General features: G+C 42.6%; 1 protein-coding gene across 3 annotated transcripts in view; it reads left to right on the top strand.

Annotated features, from left to right (window-relative positions):
• The window catches only part of iars1 (isoleucyl-tRNA synthetase 1), a 29,985-nt gene extending 14,925 nt beyond the window's left edge, over positions 1 to 15,060 (top strand). For all 3 annotated transcript variants that reach the window (XM_022224674.2, XM_087135892.1, XM_087135891.1), the window contains exons 13-26: positions 427 to 627; positions 1,398 to 1,490; positions 2,815 to 2,919; positions 3,604 to 3,774; positions 4,142 to 4,286; positions 4,816 to 4,936; positions 6,027 to 6,118; positions 6,585 to 6,784; positions 7,348 to 7,534; positions 8,524 to 8,814; positions 10,242 to 10,337; positions 11,555 to 11,728; positions 12,409 to 12,700; positions 13,827 to 15,060. In XM_022224674.2, coding sequence (XP_022080366.2) covers positions 427 to 627; positions 1,398 to 1,490; positions 2,815 to 2,919; positions 3,604 to 3,774; positions 4,142 to 4,286; positions 4,816 to 4,936; positions 6,027 to 6,118; positions 6,585 to 6,784; positions 7,348 to 7,534; positions 8,524 to 8,814; positions 10,242 to 10,337; positions 11,555 to 11,728; positions 12,409 to 12,700; positions 13,827 to 13,900 — 2,242 coding nt within the window. In that variant the 3' untranslated portion in view covers positions 13,901 to 15,060. The remainder of the gene's footprint in view (positions 1 to 426; positions 628 to 1,397; positions 1,491 to 2,814; positions 2,920 to 3,603; positions 3,775 to 4,141; positions 4,287 to 4,815; positions 4,937 to 6,026; positions 6,119 to 6,584; positions 6,785 to 7,347; positions 7,535 to 8,523; positions 8,815 to 10,241; positions 10,338 to 11,554; positions 11,729 to 12,408; positions 12,701 to 13,826) is intronic.
• The last annotated feature ends 2,008 nt before the right edge of the window (positions 15,061 to 17,068 follow it).

The raw sequence follows: 17,068 nt of genomic DNA, 5'->3' as shown, positions 1-17,068 counted from the left end.
ACAGACACTTCCTCTGCTCTTGGAGTGATTGAGTCACCCTGTAAGAACAGAAGTGTTTTGACATTGTCTTTTTTCTGCTTCTGTCCATATGTTTTAATTGAAGCAAATTTTACTCACTAATGCGAAAAGAGGTTTTTTGGAATTATTGTTCATTTCATTGTAATGGTCCGAGCCTTTTGTGGGAGGAGTTAAGAAAGAATAGGGGTTCAAGTTTTTTCAAGAACCCTGATCTGCAGTTCTTACAAGTTGGATGTCAGAAATCCTATTTTGGGAATTTAAAACATTTTAATCCTTGAGGGGGATGGGCAACGTTGGGAAAGTATTGCGTATTATAAGTTAAGCATCAGAGTTAACCAGTCATTTTACAGTTGTTTAAAGACCATCTGCTGGAAGGCCTTTTTTTTTCTTCAAATGGGCCTCTTTTAGGGTGCCGGAATTTGTCAAGGACAAGCGTTTTGCCAACTGGCTGCGGGATGCCCACGACTGGGCGGTGTCCCGCAACCGCTATTGGGGCACGCCCATCCCGCTGTGGGTGAGCGAGGACATGGAGGAGGTGGTGTGCGTGGGGTCCATGGCTGAGCTGGAGGAACTGACGGGGACCAAGATCACCGACGTCCACCGTGAAAGGTGAGGCTGGCAGAGTTGGTCTGAGATGTCCAGAAGGGACCACCGATATTGCTTAGATATTGCTCTAGCGGTACGTTGACACTAGGTAAGCCTCTACAGATGTACCAGACAGTGCGGGTACAAAAACCAACACCACCTAAGTGTGGGGGGGGAAGCAGGCATATTTTACTATAGATGATCCAGTCAGCACGGTAATGCTAACATTGGTTGCAGTGTGGGGGTCACTGGTTGTAGTGGCCCCCATCAATGGCAGTAAGCTTTTTGTTGACTTTTGCATGCAGTCACTTTTTCGTGACAGTCGCTCCGCACAAAACCTGGCACGGTGCTCTCTGCCATTAAAGGGGGCCATCGTCGATGTCCAGTGAGACGACAAGGAGAGGATATCGCTTCCTGTTGTTCCAGCAGTTACAGGCGCTTATCACTGAGGATGAGAGAGACTGACTACAGAGAATTAAGGAACCTCCTTTGTTCGCTCTGTGTTCTGTTCTCTATGGTAGAGTAACGCATGTACCTGTGCTCATGTCACCTGCTGCTTTGAACCCACATCAGCAGAAGTCCGCAGCATGTCATGGAAAGTTAGTACAGTCTTAAACGTCGTCTGGTACAAAGTGGTTAATCCAGAGAGCCCAGTTGAAGGATAATCCGATTCCTTCAAAATCCGCCTCTAACTTGCACAGCCATCAAAAGTTGTTCCACTAGTGTCAAACAAAATACCAATACCTTTGTATTATCTCTGTTCAAAATACTAAAGTTCCTTTTGTCTTTCACAGCGTTGACAATCTGACCATTCCCTCCAAGCGGCCCGGTAAGCCTCCACTCAAGAGGGTCAGCGAAGTCTTTGACTGCTGGTTTGAAAGCGGAAGGTACTGTTTCATTTACAACCTTTTGAGTAACAATGGGCTGATCAGCAACAGCTGAAAAAAATCTTGCCCGACAAATTTATGCTGCAAGCAGAAATTTGCAGGCACCAGTCGTAAGCAATGAACACACCATGAGTTTTGAGCTTGTGACCCGTTTGTACTAAGCAAATATTTGCTTAGTACATGCTTCTTCAGTTTAACCCTAAGGGACAGTGACCATTTAGATCCGATATGAAAAGAGCCCCCCGGTAAGCTCGTGCGGTAGCAAAATCCCCTTTCCTACTGGACTAGCCACTGGACTGGGTGACTGGTCCGGTGGTTGATCACAGGCTCTTCCATTTGGAGCTCTATTATGAGCAAGTGTTGACACGTTATCCATCCCAGATTAAACCCTTTTGTGATTTTTCACTCCTCAGTGCCAAACAATAGAACCCTTTGGCTGACATAGATCAAAACCCTGGCCTTGCGATGTGGTACACTATGGAATGTTACCTTAAATACCAAGGCACTTGTCTGGATTTTTTTAAGAGCGTAATAATTGATCCCCCTCTCCCGCACATCAAATGTGACTACTGTGATTTTATCTCGTGTGAGACAGTCATGTTCTTGCAAACTACATTTATTTTGGTTTCAACATCCTTTGGATAGTAATTGATGTGATGACTTCATTAAAAAAATGCTTTCAACCACTTTTTTAACCCAAAGTGTAATATAGCATTCCTGAATCTATATGAACGGCTGTTGGTTTATGTTCAATTCTTTACTGGTTTGCGCTTCCGGTACCCTTTATAATCCGTTAATGTTAAAATTAGTAAACTGAATATTGAACGTTTGTTAACGTTGGAATCTATATGTGGACATGGTCGAGGATGGTTCTTCAATACATTTTTTGGTTCAGCTCTTGCTTTTCTCCAAGAGGCAAGTGCCTGAGTGACTTCAGAGCTACAGCTCAGAAAGGCCTATGAGTCGGACTAGGGTAGGCTGAATACCAGACTGGCTTTAAACTGGACGAGGTAGGGCCGGACCTTTTTCATACCAGGTCTAAATGGTCACTGTCCCTAGCCCCATTTTGGTTTTCTCCAGGCACCCTGCTAAATCCAGCGGAATACAACAGCAGAAAGTGTGAAGCCTGCTGAACCCGACAGAATCTAACAGCCAGAACAAAAGACCTTTCGTTCACTGCTCACACCAACCAGATCCCACAGAAAGAGCCTACTGTTGGATATCGTTGGGTTCAGCACGAAGATTGTTAAAAGAACGAGTCCAGTCGGAACATAACTCATCAGTGAAACCAATTCCCTGTTGTCTGATTACTTTTCCTCCTAAGCATGCCTTACGCCCAGACGCACTACCCCTTCGAGAACAAGAAGGAGTTTGAGGATTCTTTCCCGGCTGACTTCATCGCTGAGGGCATCGACCAGACACGAGGCTGGTCAGTAGTCAAACCAAAAGACAGCTCCATCCAAATCACATGGCTGCGGCTTGAAATTCCACACGACTCTATAGGAACCAGCTGTGGCCACTACCACAGACTCGTGCATAATGTCTAACCGCGGCCAAGTGATTCGGACCGGGCCGGAGTCAAATTTCAGTCACAGATGAACTGTCCAAGTGGTAACCATAGCAAGGCATGATCATTTCCTCACAGTGAGACTAGCAAACGTAGACTGTCAGACACCAGTCACATCATCAGGAATTATTAGTAGTTCTCAAATGATTACAGATTTTGATATTGCAAAAAGCCTTCAAAGTGACATTTCTTCCTCTGTCCACCCTCTTTCCAGGACTAGATTTTTGTTAACAGAAAGCTCTTGAACAACCCTGTACTTGAAAGGCTGTGAACTTCAAAGGTGACATTGCTAAATTACTCCAATATTATGGTGACAGATGAAAAGGCATTTTTCCAAAAATCTCACATTTTTTTAGACAGGCAAATGGGTTTAGCTGATTGCATCACATCCTGTCAAATAAGATCGGATCTACTGCATATCAGTGTGAGAAACAATTCCATGAGTTGTTAAACCACTCCTAAGAATGCACAATAAAAGATTTTGTAATCTTAACTGATGTGATGAATATGTATCTGATCTGCTTTGATGTCATCTCTCCTTTCCAGGTTTTACACCCTGCTGGTGCTGTCCACGGCTCTCTTTGACAAGCCCCCCTTCAAGAACCTGATTGTCAACGGCCTCGTCCTCGCGGCAGACGGACAGAAGATGAGCAAGAGGAAGAAGAACTACCCTGACCCCATGGGCATTGTCCACAAGTATGGAGCGGATGCGCTCAGGTGGGTCCAGCATGGGTTCTTGGGCTCATTTGTTCATAGCCTTAAGAGATTTGATCAAATTGGGCACCATGTAACCCGGCGGTCAGGGTTGGTAACTCCTGAGCATAGGGTCGGGAGTTTTCATTCCGATTACATCTTGTGACCTTGAGCAAGTCATTTCAACCCAAACTTCCCTCCACCCAGGAGTGTAAATGGGTACCTGGGAGGGTCTAGAGGGTTGTGTTTGTATAGATTTGTGCAGTTGCCTAACTGCGCCTCTGCGGAAACGCTGACTTTTTTGGTAACAGTTAATCCCAGTTAAGGTTTTTGTTCTTCTTACGGGAAGCTTCAGTTATGAGAGCCATTTGCATATGGTTGCTTGTTTCAGGCTCTATTTGATCAACTCCCCCGTTGTGAAGGCAGAGACTCTTCGCTTCAAGGAGGAGGGCGTCAGAGATGTCATCAAGGATGTCCTCTTGCCTTGGTACAATGCCTACCGGTTCTTCATTCAGAATGTCCAACGACTATGCAAGGTGAAAAGTCAACACCTGGATCTTTGTGTGTGAAAAAAGAAAACCTTTAGACGTCAGCTCATATGAATTTAACAAAAATTTGAGGGTTTTCCAACACTTGACTGTGTCTCAGTCTCCTGTCTGTAAGATCAAACCCCCTTGCAGGACTATAATGTTCAGGTTAAATAAAATATGCTTCAATCTTTGGATCCATAGGTTATAGAACGACAGTTCAGTAGCTATGTATGGCTTGTTATGAAGTTTACAAGTTCAAAGTCAAGGAGTCAAAACTCGGACAAAGCTAGAGATTTGATCTGAATTTCAGAACTTGACAACGGCAGTCTCTCATACATTTTTTTAAAATTCATGTACTCGTTCATGTTGTCATTCAAGCATTCTGTCTCGTGAACGGAGATTTCAACCCTGCTGCCATTCCTTGAAGTGCATGTTCCTTCCTCATGAGGTTAGATAATCTCCCTTTTGAAAAGCATGCACAATAGTGAGCAGCTAAAATTGACATGCAAATGGTCCGTGCTGTGGTTCCCGCCAGGAGGAGAACACTACTTTCCTGCACAACGAGCAGACTTTCCAGCTGTCGGAGAACTACCTGGATCGGTGGATCCTGTCGGCCTGCCACAGTCTCATCGCGTTTGTCAAGCAAGAAATGGCGGGTGGGTTGGGAATAGTTTCTTTGAGCAAAAGACAACTGCTGCTCCAATTCTGGCCGAGTCCATCGCGCATTCTCAGACATCCCTGCGAGTCAGTCACATGTCCATCAGAAGTCATCCAGTCTCAAGCCACATTACAAGCCTTTAGAGTGAACAGTAACAAAGCCATCCAAGTGTCATTGTTCACCCTGCTACTTGTGGCTGGCTTTTGCCACTGGACATCTGAAAGGATTTGTGATTGGCTCGATTGCAGCACTGACAAGTGCATGGGTTTGTGCAATGGATTAATAAATGTGTATAGAAACTAAAGGGAGTCATCCTACAGAGAGGATCATTCTTAGCCTGGATCATTCTTTGAAAGAGATATTGGACCTAAGATTTACAAGTGAAGTAGGAAAACAGTAGGACATGGTTTGCAGTACGACGTCATGTTAATAGTGAGTGCCAAAGTATTAGTTGCACAAGCCATTTTCCTCACCTCATAATGTTTGCTGGAGGTTTGGGCCAGTTGAGCGTCACGTAGTGTGTCATGGTCATACTTACAAATCATTTGAAGTGGAATTTGTGCATTTATCTCTGAACGGATTTGAGGCCTGTCTAACAATAAGCCATTTGCGAGTTAAATTCGAATAAAATCTGGTACATTGAGTTCTTTAAATTAACATGAATATAACTACTTGAATTCCCGTACTAAAACCACTGTTGCTATACCTCATGATTCGGGGCAAGCTTCTACTTAGTTACATAAGAGACGCCTTGCACCAACACACTGTTCTCGATGGATAAGAACAGCACATAGGAACCAGTCCATTTCAGAGATGGTGGTCGTAAAAGCTTGCCCCGAATCACCAGGTATAGCAACAGTGTCTGTAGTTTGGGAATTCAAATTGCTACGTTTCTATGCAATCAGATAACACAGTGTACCAGATTTTATTCAAATTTAACTCTCAAGTGGCTTATTGGAGTCAGGGGGAGCAAAATGTGGGCATAAACAGAGTTTGTGTGAGTTCATTTGAAAAAAAGTTCCATTTCTGTCTTGCTTGTATCTGCAGCCACTTTACTTCACTTGACTCTCTCACTCATTGGTTTTTAGCCTATCGCCTTTACACGGTCGTCCCTAAACTTGTCAAGTTTGTTGACACGCTAACCAACTGGTATGTACGTTTTAACAGGAAACGCTTGAAGGTAGGTGTTACTTAACATTGTTTTGGGAAGGGGGGGGATTTGAATAGAGGAATACAAGAAAACCTTGCAAGAAAACTGTCTACTGAAAATGAAAGCAGCGCTGGTTGGGTTATGTAGTAGGGTGGGCGGTTGTCTGTTGCAGTTCGTGAATTCCCAACATAGGGTTGGAGGCTCAAATCTAGGAGGGTTTTCTAAGACCTTGAGCAAGCCACTTGACCCCCTACTGCCTCTCTGCCCAAGGGGTATTAGTGGGTACCAGTTAGGTAGCGACAGGATGTGTACCGACATCGCTAGCCAAAATTGGTCTCTTGAGCTGATAAAAAGGGGTAATGATAATTGTCATAGCTTCTCTGGTAATGTCACTGCAAGATGTGTGCGCTCTTCATAAATAGTCATTGCCTGTAAAAATACCAAGATAAGCGGTGCCAGTTTATCACTGTGTCTGCACCCCTAACTCTTTTGATAGGGAGAGGGTGGCCGAGCTGACTGTGAGAGCGCCCTCAACACCCTCTACAGCGTTCTCTTCAGCATGGTGCGCATCATGGCTCCCTTCACCCCCTTCCTGACCGAGCAGATGTACCAGAACCTCCAGCATCTGCTGGACACCGAGGCCGCCCAGGGGCAGGACACGGCTAGTGTCCACTACCTGATGCTCCCCCAGCCGAGGTGGGTGAAGAGGTCCAACCCTTTCAGTGCCACTGAAAACTTTGCTCAAGCAAACCCCCCCACCACCATGTTCCACGGACAAGAAAACTGCCCCCAGAGTTGGTCAAACAAATACTCGTGGAAACAGCATTTTGGGGGATCATTGTAATGGTGCCATTACCGTTTTCACGAAAACCGCCAAACTGCATTTGCCCCTCACAGCTCAACCTAATCTCTGTGGAACGTACATTCCATCCCTTTGTGAAAGCCACAACTTGTGGTTCAATTGATATTTGCCCCATGGATATCACTGTGATTTGGCTGATGTGAATAGATTTGGGCAAAATGATTTCACCGAGATTTAGGCATTAGATAGTGTAGTTGATTTGCCCAAAAAAGGAAATTTGAAAAGGTGGCAATTTTAGGCCAAATTTGCTTCATCATGAAAGCGGTGACAAAAGTGGACTCTTGTGCAAACACGTTGGACATTAATCATTGCTTTAAGTGGTCAGAAACACCATGAGGCTTAGGGCTCATGTGGATCAGTCCGGTCATCTGGATCTCTGTGTCATATGTAAATATAGGGAGGACCTCATGTACACAACCATTGAGCGGGCTGTCAGTCGCATGCAGAGCGTGATTGAGCTGGGTCGAGTCATCCGAGACCGCAACACCATGCCCATCAGGTGCCCGCTGCCGGAGGCTGTAGTGATCCACACTGAACAAGAATGCTTGGATGATGTTATGTCCTTGGAGCAATACATCAAAGAGGTTAGGTTGTTGCAGCACACACCCCTACGCCATCAAGCATACTTTTTTTTTTGTTTTAACTTCTTGCTTCTGTGGATCATGGTTTTTTTATTAAGCATTTAAAACCTATTTTCGACCTCCTAACTAGGAGCATCTGATTTGGACTGAACATGCTTCATGGACTAGCAACTACAAAAGGAAGAATTTTTAACATGCACCCACACCTCAAATTTCAAACTGTAGCCACACAACAGCAAAGTCTTTCATTGTTGCTGAAGGACCTGTCCATTAGCCTTGGGAAGTTAAGCATCCTCAAAAGTTTGTTTCAAAGTCTGTAACACTTTTGTATATATTCTTGCACACAATTTGACACCAACTGTGTAAAATCCACATATGTAATGTGCCAAATTATCAATCACAGAAGAAAAACAAAGCGTTAACGTTTTCCACTGACCATGCTTAAGGAAAGGTGCGCAAGATGGAGCTTGAACGGTCAATGTTAATAATGTCAAAACACTACATTCGATTTAAATGAAAGTTTGCAGATGAGTTAACATGTTGACTGGCGACCGCGAGTATACTCGTAGTCACTGGTGTACCAGATTCTGCCACTATGGGTATACTCACAGGAAATGAAAGGCTTTTGCATTGTGAATTAAATACACCGGCAATCACTGATAACGCAACAAATATGCTGCTGGCAGTGGTGAGGGATTACATCTCTGAAATGTTCATAACGACACCTGAAAAATACCTATTAAATGTGCACGCATGTGTACAACAATTGGCAAATGGGAACGCCCTGTGAAATTATGCGCAGTAGTCAATGTGTTAAGCATCATGGTCACATGGTACCAGATTTCAGAATTTAAACATGTCATTCAGAGAACTTGAGAGGCAAAAAAAATGCAACCCACTGACTGAGAATATAACAAAAATGTGGTTCTTTCAGCTTGAGACACGCAGACAGTTGGAGTTTTTTTTTTTTGTTGGTTTTTTTTTGTCACCAGGAGTTGAACATCCGTTGTGTGACCATCTCTCAAGACAAGGATAAGTACGGCGTGTCCCTGCGGGCTGAGCCGGACCAGGCTGTCTTGGGCCGACGCCTGAAGGGCGACTTTAAGAAGGTGGCCCAGGCGGTGCGGGAGCTCACCGACGCACAGCTGGAGGGCCTGAGGAATAGTGGACAGATCGAGATCCACGGTCACGTGATCGAGGAGAAGGAGCTGAGGCTGAGCTACATGTTCGCGCAGACCCAGGACGGGGGGAAGGCCAAATACGAGGCTCACTCGGATAATCAGGTTGGTTGGAGCATGGTGCACTTTGCACAATCTGTGATGGGATTCCTGAAAATTTCTTTTTACTGTGCAGGCAGACAAATGTGACTGAATCCCACAAAATGAGTCTTAAGGCCATAGCTTTGGTAAGTCTGTTGTAGTTTGCAATAGGAGGTCTTTGATTTCATGTATCATTCATTTCAGCATTCTGGTGAAAATGGACAATTTATGGGTGGTCCACAAGGGGCAGTTGCTCCAAGTTCCGAGCATTAGACTCAAGGAAATTCGGAAGACAAAGCATTGCAGCGGTAGAAGAGGGTGTGGTTGTCATTTGTTCAACATTTGTGCCACATTTCTTACCCAGTCATTGATTTTTGAACCTCATTGATGAGAATACTCATTGATGAACACAGTGTAAGGTTCTCATTAAGACTTTTCACTCAACAGATGTTCTGGTGACTTGTGACTCATTTTAGTAGGTAGGGTCATCAATAGGCTCACCAGTCACCTGACCACTTTTTGACTCGACGGTCAATTTCGCCTGGTGCCCAGGATGCAATTTGTGCATAAGTTTACCAGAGGAAAACAGCCAGTGGTCCACAAGGGGCAGTTGCTCCAAGTTCCGAGCATTAGACTCAAGGAAATTCGGAAGACAAAGCATTGCAGCGGTAGAAGAGGGTGTGGTTGTCATTTGTTCAACATTTGTGCCACATTTCTTACCCAGTCATTGATTTTTGAACCTCACTGGCATTATGGGAGAGCAGGAGTTGCTACAATGCCCAACTATGGCCCATGGCCACTTGACGGCCACTCAATATCGAGGGATTAGTTTGAGACGCTGTGTGTTTACAAACTGAACGGGAATCACTCAGACGCGAGGAGGAATATGGACATAGCCTGATACCAAATACAGAAATAGCTTCGCCCCATTGTGTTGACTAATTAACAGCCATGATGTATGCTTAACATGTGTGCACAAAAGTTTGACATGCGGGCACGCACGTATGATGCGCGTGGCTGGAACAAGAAGTGTGGCACTGGAGAAGAACACACGTTAAGTGCCCACATGCACAGTGGGCAGGGTTTACTAGATCAGTCTATTGCAAGAGCATTTCAAAATGTCCTCTGTGTTAGGATAAAGAGAATGCCTGATTCTTGAAATGCCCTCTGTGTAGCATGGTTAAGAACTCTTGTCTTTATCTCTGGAATTAGCTTCCAAGATTCATTCATCAGCCCCCTTCTTTGGAGGTTTTCAAGAGACGTCTCAAAACTCTACTTTTTGTTCAGGAATTTAATCAACCATGATATCATTATTCTTCTTTTGTTGTTGATGTAAAGCGCTGTGAAACAACTTATGGTGTGTAAGGGTGCTATACAAATGTAAATATTGGTTGTATTTATCACTGACCGAAAAAAATTTAGGAGAATTGCACTTTCTGTATTTATTTCAGATTCTGGTTCTCCTTGATGTCACACCTGACCAATCCATGGTGGACGAAGGAATCGCTCGGGAGGTCATCAACCGTATCCAGAAACTTAGAAAAAAGGTAATGAAACATATTCTCAGTGGTCAAGGTTCACTAAATCAATCTCTAGACACGCTGTTTTCGTTTTGGTCCCTGAAATGCGACCTTTTCAGAGATGCCAACGTTTACGATTTAGGCGTTATTTTCACGATTTGTTGAGTCGGTTTACAATTGTACAATCCAGACTAAGATTTTTGCTGTTTCCAAACTCCAAGGTACAAACCATACAGTTGTGTATAAAACTCTGTGTAAGCTGAATGGAGATGAAAAAAAATTGCTACAAAAGTGATAAAAACTTGCCTTAATCCATGTAGAAGTATAATAGAGTTCGACAATTCTTAAGAATTAAAAATTAACAATTCACATCACTGTGCTCACTGCTAGTCAGGTAAATACAAATGTTTCAATGTGAAAAAAAGTTGTTGAGAGGCATTTGTGTAGACAGGATTTCTTTTCAATAATTGTAAAATTTGTTTTTCTAATTTACTGATAAAAATCTTAGGGGTGCGCCGAAAAATTAGGGTCGGTTGAGAAACTGGAAGCAGAACTTTTTTTGGCAATAACTATCATGTCTTTTACAATAAATTTCATCTGATAGGGTTTGAATGTATTTCAGTTGAAATGTGTAGTAGGTAATTTGGTATTTTTCATTTTGAAAAGTTGGCATCTCTGCCTTAATAATTGTAATAATTGTGTTTTGTATGGTTCTTTGTTAACCTAACTTAGAGTACAAAACATTTAAACCTTAGATTAAGCTGTCAAATAAGACTGGAATTTACTGCAAGGAAAACAAATGGAAATTGTGATAAAATATAAGTTCATGTTAACCTTAACCCTACATAATACCACAAATTACTACTTGTAGTAAAATGTAGTAATCAGTGCTGCCGCTTGTAAGAGGACATGACCGTATTGTTCTCTGAAGCCATAAGATACAATTGAAAAGACAATGTACCATACGGTGCTCTGGCACGGCTTTATTGTTCTCTGTATGAGTAACAATGGAAGTAACCCTAGCCAGAAGTAGTAATTTGTAGCACTAGGCCCTTCAGGTTCTGGCTATTACTTAGTATTTACTAGTACTAAGTACTGTAAGCCAAACAATATGCTTGGCGGTTAGGGTTAAAGTATTGCCATGTGGATAGTGCGTGCCTTTATATTCAAGTCCTCAGTGTATTCAGGTTGATCGTACAGGCAGATTTCTTATGAGAGAATTGAAACTTGGTATTTCATATTAGGCAAAGCTTTTACCATCAGCCGACGTCACCATCTTCTATCAAGTCAACCCAGCCTCCGACCGACTATCAGACATCATCCAGTCACATGGCGAGTACATCTACTCAACCATCAAGCATAACATGTTCTCATTCCCGGTGGCAGCCGGGGAGGAGATCGTTCGGGAAATGTTCCAGGTCAGAGGCTTTTTAACCCTAACCTTTCCAAGGATGGATTCGGAACCTAATTTTGGTGGGAATTGATTTTTTGAGGGGAGAAGCTTGAGTGTAACTTTTGATAACCTTTCTGAGGGGTTAGACTACATTTTGGGACTTTTTTCATGCTTTTGGAATAAAGGGAAATGCAAAACCCATGATATTGCCTTTTCTCATTATTTTGCCAAGAAAAATTGGGGGGAGGGATGGCCCCATGGGCTCCTCCTTTTCCCAGATCTACCAACAGACCCCTAAAATCGACCAGGAAGTTGAAGATGGTCGTGGAGGATTAATTGTAATACACTCCAGTTTCTGTATCTTCACTTGCAGCTTTCTGAGAAATTACATGTATCAAGCTGCATACTAATACCTTGATACAAATGACTCTGTTCTTGGTTCTTGAACCTGGCAGGTGCGTTTTCACTGTCTGGTTCCCAGACTGAAAGATCCCAAATGTGTTTATCACGTGTGCAACGATTGAGAGTGAAATCAGTGTGGTGAACGAAAAGCAGCAGTGAGTAAGACTACAAGGTGCTAAGATTGTGTGTGTTCCATTTTTTAAATTTTCAATGTTGGCAGGTATACTTAGGTTTTTATTTCAGACAGTTTCCTTTTCTATCAGTAAAAGATGTCATTATTTCTTCATTGTTTTGCATTTCTAGCTCAAAGGAGTTGAACTAGAGTTGGTCCTTCTCCAAGGTCAGACAAAATCCGCTGCCTCGGCGGCTCCGTTGACATCCAACGGTCCGGCCCCCTTCTGCAGATTCGTCAATGTGGAGCTGTGTGAGGCCCAGTCCCAGTGCGGCGCCACGTCGAGGCAGGGCACCATACTGCTGGAGAACCCAAGAGGGGATTTCCCCATCTCGGTCCCCGAGCTGGTGAAGCAGGTTGGCGTGGTGTTCGGTCTCCATGGCGTAAAAGTTGGGCTGTACAGGTCAAAGAGCAGGTCTAATGGTGAGTACGCTATTCCCCAGACCTTGGATCGATTTAACAAAGCACTGTCCTTCAAGACATTGGATATTTCATCTAGGTGTGTGAATTCATCTGTAGACGATTATACAAAGCTGACAATGGGTCAAGTGTGTTGCAATTTTCACATCGCGAGTTATGACGAATCTTTGATCATGGTTACATGAGAGGAGGGGTACTGAAAATGGTACCTGTGAGACAAACAAAAAGTATTTTCCTAAAAAAACGGAAAGGAGATTTGTAAATTCATAAATTACAGACACATCAAGGTAGAAGTAGGCTGTTGCAAAAATGAAGTTAGAATTCCAGCTAAAAACTGTCTGACAAGATCATACTTATCAGTCACGTCCAAGAGAATCATCTGCCCTTTGTTGTAGGATTTTGAAATTTTTCCAGAGAAAATAGACACTTGTTATGTGTTGCGTGTACTGCTTGGTCACTGAAATCCTTTTCAAAATTGTGATTGTAGCATATCTATCCATCAGGTGTGTGGATTGTGAGTTGCAGTGAGTTTACTTAAATCAACCCTAAGTCATAGGAAAGCTTGGTAGCAATGGAGATGCCTGTGTTTTTCAGGTTTTGATCTTCACCAATGTAATGTCACGTAGCACAGCATGCTCATTGCTTTCAAATTGCTTGCGAGCAAACTCTTTGAGTAGCTGTGTACAGTGGGCTTGACATCAAGTTCATTTTACAAACAAAATTATTTGTTTTCACGGATAACAGTGAATTTGTTTGACAATGCTTATGTGGAGCTGAGAACGAAAGAGGTTTACATAACATAGGGTCACAAGACATTGTATGGACTCAAACCGGTCCACACAGTGCCCCCCCCCTTCCCCCGAAAAAGTTTAAGAGGGTATTTTTGGGTCAGTGGTTTTTCTGGCACAAAATGAAGAGAAACAGTCATTGTCAATAATTCACCTTGAAAGGAGTGTTCACAATAGGAGAAAAAAGAGAATTTTCTCCAAATTCTCATGGAAACAAGGAAATGTCCACACTTGGCTGTAAACCAGATTTGGATGCGTTTATGATGGATGGTTTCCCATTTACAAAATGACTGCTTTGGATTGTCCATAATACATTTTTTTTTTTCTGTCTTTCCTCACAGAATTAACTTCGGACACTCTTCGAGATGTGTTCTCTCTTCATGGTAACACCGTCTATGCTTTTGTCCAAAAGTAGAGAGCAATCAGGAGCTCAAATTTCATTTCATCAGTGTTTTGGCGTTTCTGCCTTCTGCTGTCAAATTAAGAATAATAAAGTTGGAAGATGTCAACCAAGTTGTGTGTGGCACAAGAAAAGAGTGCGTACACGTAGCGGAAACCATTGCCAGGAGATGGCACGCACGTATTGACATTTTTACTTGGGATGCATTATTGGTACACAGTGAGAATGAATGCCGTTCAAAATGCGGACAGTTTTTTATTGTCAAGAATCACTGCTGGAGCACATTTCTCCAGCAGGGACATTTTCCTCAGATGAATGGTGCTCGTCTCCCTCCGAAGCACCAACTCTGATAAAAAAAAAAGAAAAGAAACGGCATTCATTCTTTGGCCTTCCACTCCATATGCGGGATGTCATGTGATAAAGAATACTCACTCGGCACAAGGAAGGGAAGACTCGGGTACCGAAGCAAGACTTGTGTGCTAGAAGCGCTTCTCAGGAAAGTTCGCATAATTTATTGTCAAATGATTAACAGGTCGACAAGTTGACTGGTCAAGAAAATTCAATTTCAATAAGATTGTGGGGGTTGATGGTGTATTGTTTGGACTGGTATTGTATTGTTATTGGATCCCTGGAACGGAACCAAACCACACCCTCCAGTCTGTGATGGAGTCGAGTCCCTCGCTTCACTCTCCCCCCCCCACCACCAAATCTGGCCTTTGTGTCTATCTTCAACTTCTGGTTTCCATTTTATGAATTTACTCCTGCAAGCCAAGGTGCTAAAGCTTATTAGAGCTCCTTTTTTGCCTGCCGCCTAAGCATCCATTTGTGTGATGTGAACCTCACTAAAGGTTTAGTTAATCTCCATGTGGTTGCCTTGGTAACTGTTTGAAACTGATAGGGATATAATCTGTTGATTGTGTTGGTGATGGCGGATGATGGTAGTCTTTTCTTTAAACGTATCTGTGTTGCAATTAATGTAATGGACAATGAGGCAATTCATTTATCAAGGTCTCTTCACACGTTTTGCGTCTCTGAGTGGACTAACAGGACAGTGGAGTGATGTACATCTTGCTTTTCATATCTTATAATTCTCTTTTCAGTTTAGGCGTTTAGTTTACACATTGCTTGTAACGTCATTAAGATTAAAAATTAAATAATACTAAAGTGAAATATCATTTCTTTGATGATGTCATCCCTGGTTTTTTTTTTTTTGGGGGGGGGCTTCCACGGTATACTTTCTGCACCAATTTCAGACTCGAATCTGCAGGTACATGTAAGAGTTCACATGGGTAATTCCAGAAATTAGGGGTCCATTTTTTTCCCATGTCCCTGTTATATCTGACATATGATTTTGTAACTTCAAAACTCATTTTCTAATTTCCAAGAGTGATGAATTAATGCAAATTGCTTGCCAAACAAATAGTAATAGTTTGAATAGTTTGAAATCAATTTCGGTGATATTTCCATGTCAAATAACAAAGGTCAGATGTAACAGGGACACAAAAATGTCACACTTTTGGACCTCTAATTTCTGGAATTACCCATATACAAGTACAGGCTGCTTGTCAAGTGTTCCGTGATTTATGGTAGCAGTCACAGGATAACTTTCGGACATTTAGCTGGGTTTTTTAACCGGGAATTTGAAATTTTTTTTTGGGGGGGGGGAGGATTTGTTTGCAAATTTGTTTCATCACAGAAGGTAATATTAACTTGTCATTTTGTTACTTAAAGGGTTTCTGTTGTACGATTTTCTCTTCAAACAAACCTGTAAAATACCTTTTTGGTTTTCATGCTAATGGGTATTTCCACGTTCATGACCAAAATAGCGATGATATTCTGGGAAGATAACCTCAGTGAAACATTGGTTTGCTGTTTTACTTTTGTGCTCACACACCCACACAATCTGCTGTCCTTTTTCCCCAACATTTTCCTTTGTGATTCATTGTTGTCCAAGTGCATAGCAATTGGACAATGAGAAACCATTTCTTAGAAATATTTTCAATGTGTCAATTCTGGGTTCACAATTTGAATAGAAAGCCCAACGCTGAACCATGTATTTCTTTAATGACGTTTCAGCAACAGCGCCCTCAGTTGTCTGGGAAAACGAACAAAGGCTGTTTGAAATTTTAAAAAATTATACGTGTATTTTTGAATACTGACAGCAAGTTAACATTGGATTTTCTTACCCGAAAAAGCTCCCGGGGGCAGGTTTTTATCCTGCAAATTCTTCGAAATTACAATTTATTCATGGTGCAACCAAGCACGCGCCCGTCAACCGCGGAAATGAAAAAAAAAGAAGTCTTAAACAAGTATACTCGTCCTCCGTGGAAAAATAGGGAAAATTGTGTGGTTCAGACGTCATCCGGCGTACGTCAAGTGGTTAACCTTAAAAGAACGCAAGAATATTTTTGGGATAATTTTAGTCTTTAAATAATTTAAAGGTGCAGAAAAAACTTATCCAAGAAAATTCGTCACAGCGTCCCCTGTTACATTATAAACGTGGAACAGTTACGCAGCTTGTGCTGTATATGCTATTATGTCACATTACCTTCTCGGAAAAAAATTGTACACTTCTTCTGATCCTTCTACGTGTTTATTTTTATATTTTGATTTTTATCGTTTTGTTAACTTTTAGTTTCGTAGTTCCAACCCTGTTTGTTTTAGAGTTACAATCACAACTTGATATTTGTGTGTGTTTCCAACTTGATAAGTGATGAATCACTCTGAAAACAAGAAGAACCTCGGCCGAGCGCACTTCGGTTCGGGGGGGGGGGAATTGTAATGCCTACCGACCCAAGCAGCAGGGCTGCCAACACTGAGCGAGAGTTGGGCTTCAAGACATAGCCTTCGCGCTTGAAGCTGGTTTCGGACTCCGTCTAATCATGTTCTGACGCGTGGGTGCACACACTGAAAACATGACATAGCATGTGTCGAGCAAATTACACAGCTTTTCATTTTTTTTTCCAGTATTCTCTTTTTAGAGGTTAAATTCACGCAGACGTGAAAGCGTGAGAATATCCTGAAATGCGTGGGTTTCACGCTCTGTGCGTGACGGTCGGTTGCCCTGCATCATCAGTATCACCATCTGGGGGTCTTTAGAATGGAACTATCCGCAGAGGAAGAGGGAAATGCAGTCTGCTTGAGCAGAGGTGGATTTTACGCTATGCAGCTATATTTAGGCCT

Source organism: Acanthaster planci, linkage group LG04, assembly GCF_054643075.1.
Source record: "Acanthaster planci isolate LZ-2023a linkage group LG04, COTS_SCS, whole genome shotgun sequence".
Taxonomy (NCBI): domain Eukaryota; kingdom Metazoa; phylum Echinodermata; class Asteroidea; order Valvatida; family Acanthasteridae; genus Acanthaster; species Acanthaster planci.
This window is presented reverse-complemented; position numbering and strand designations above follow the sequence as displayed.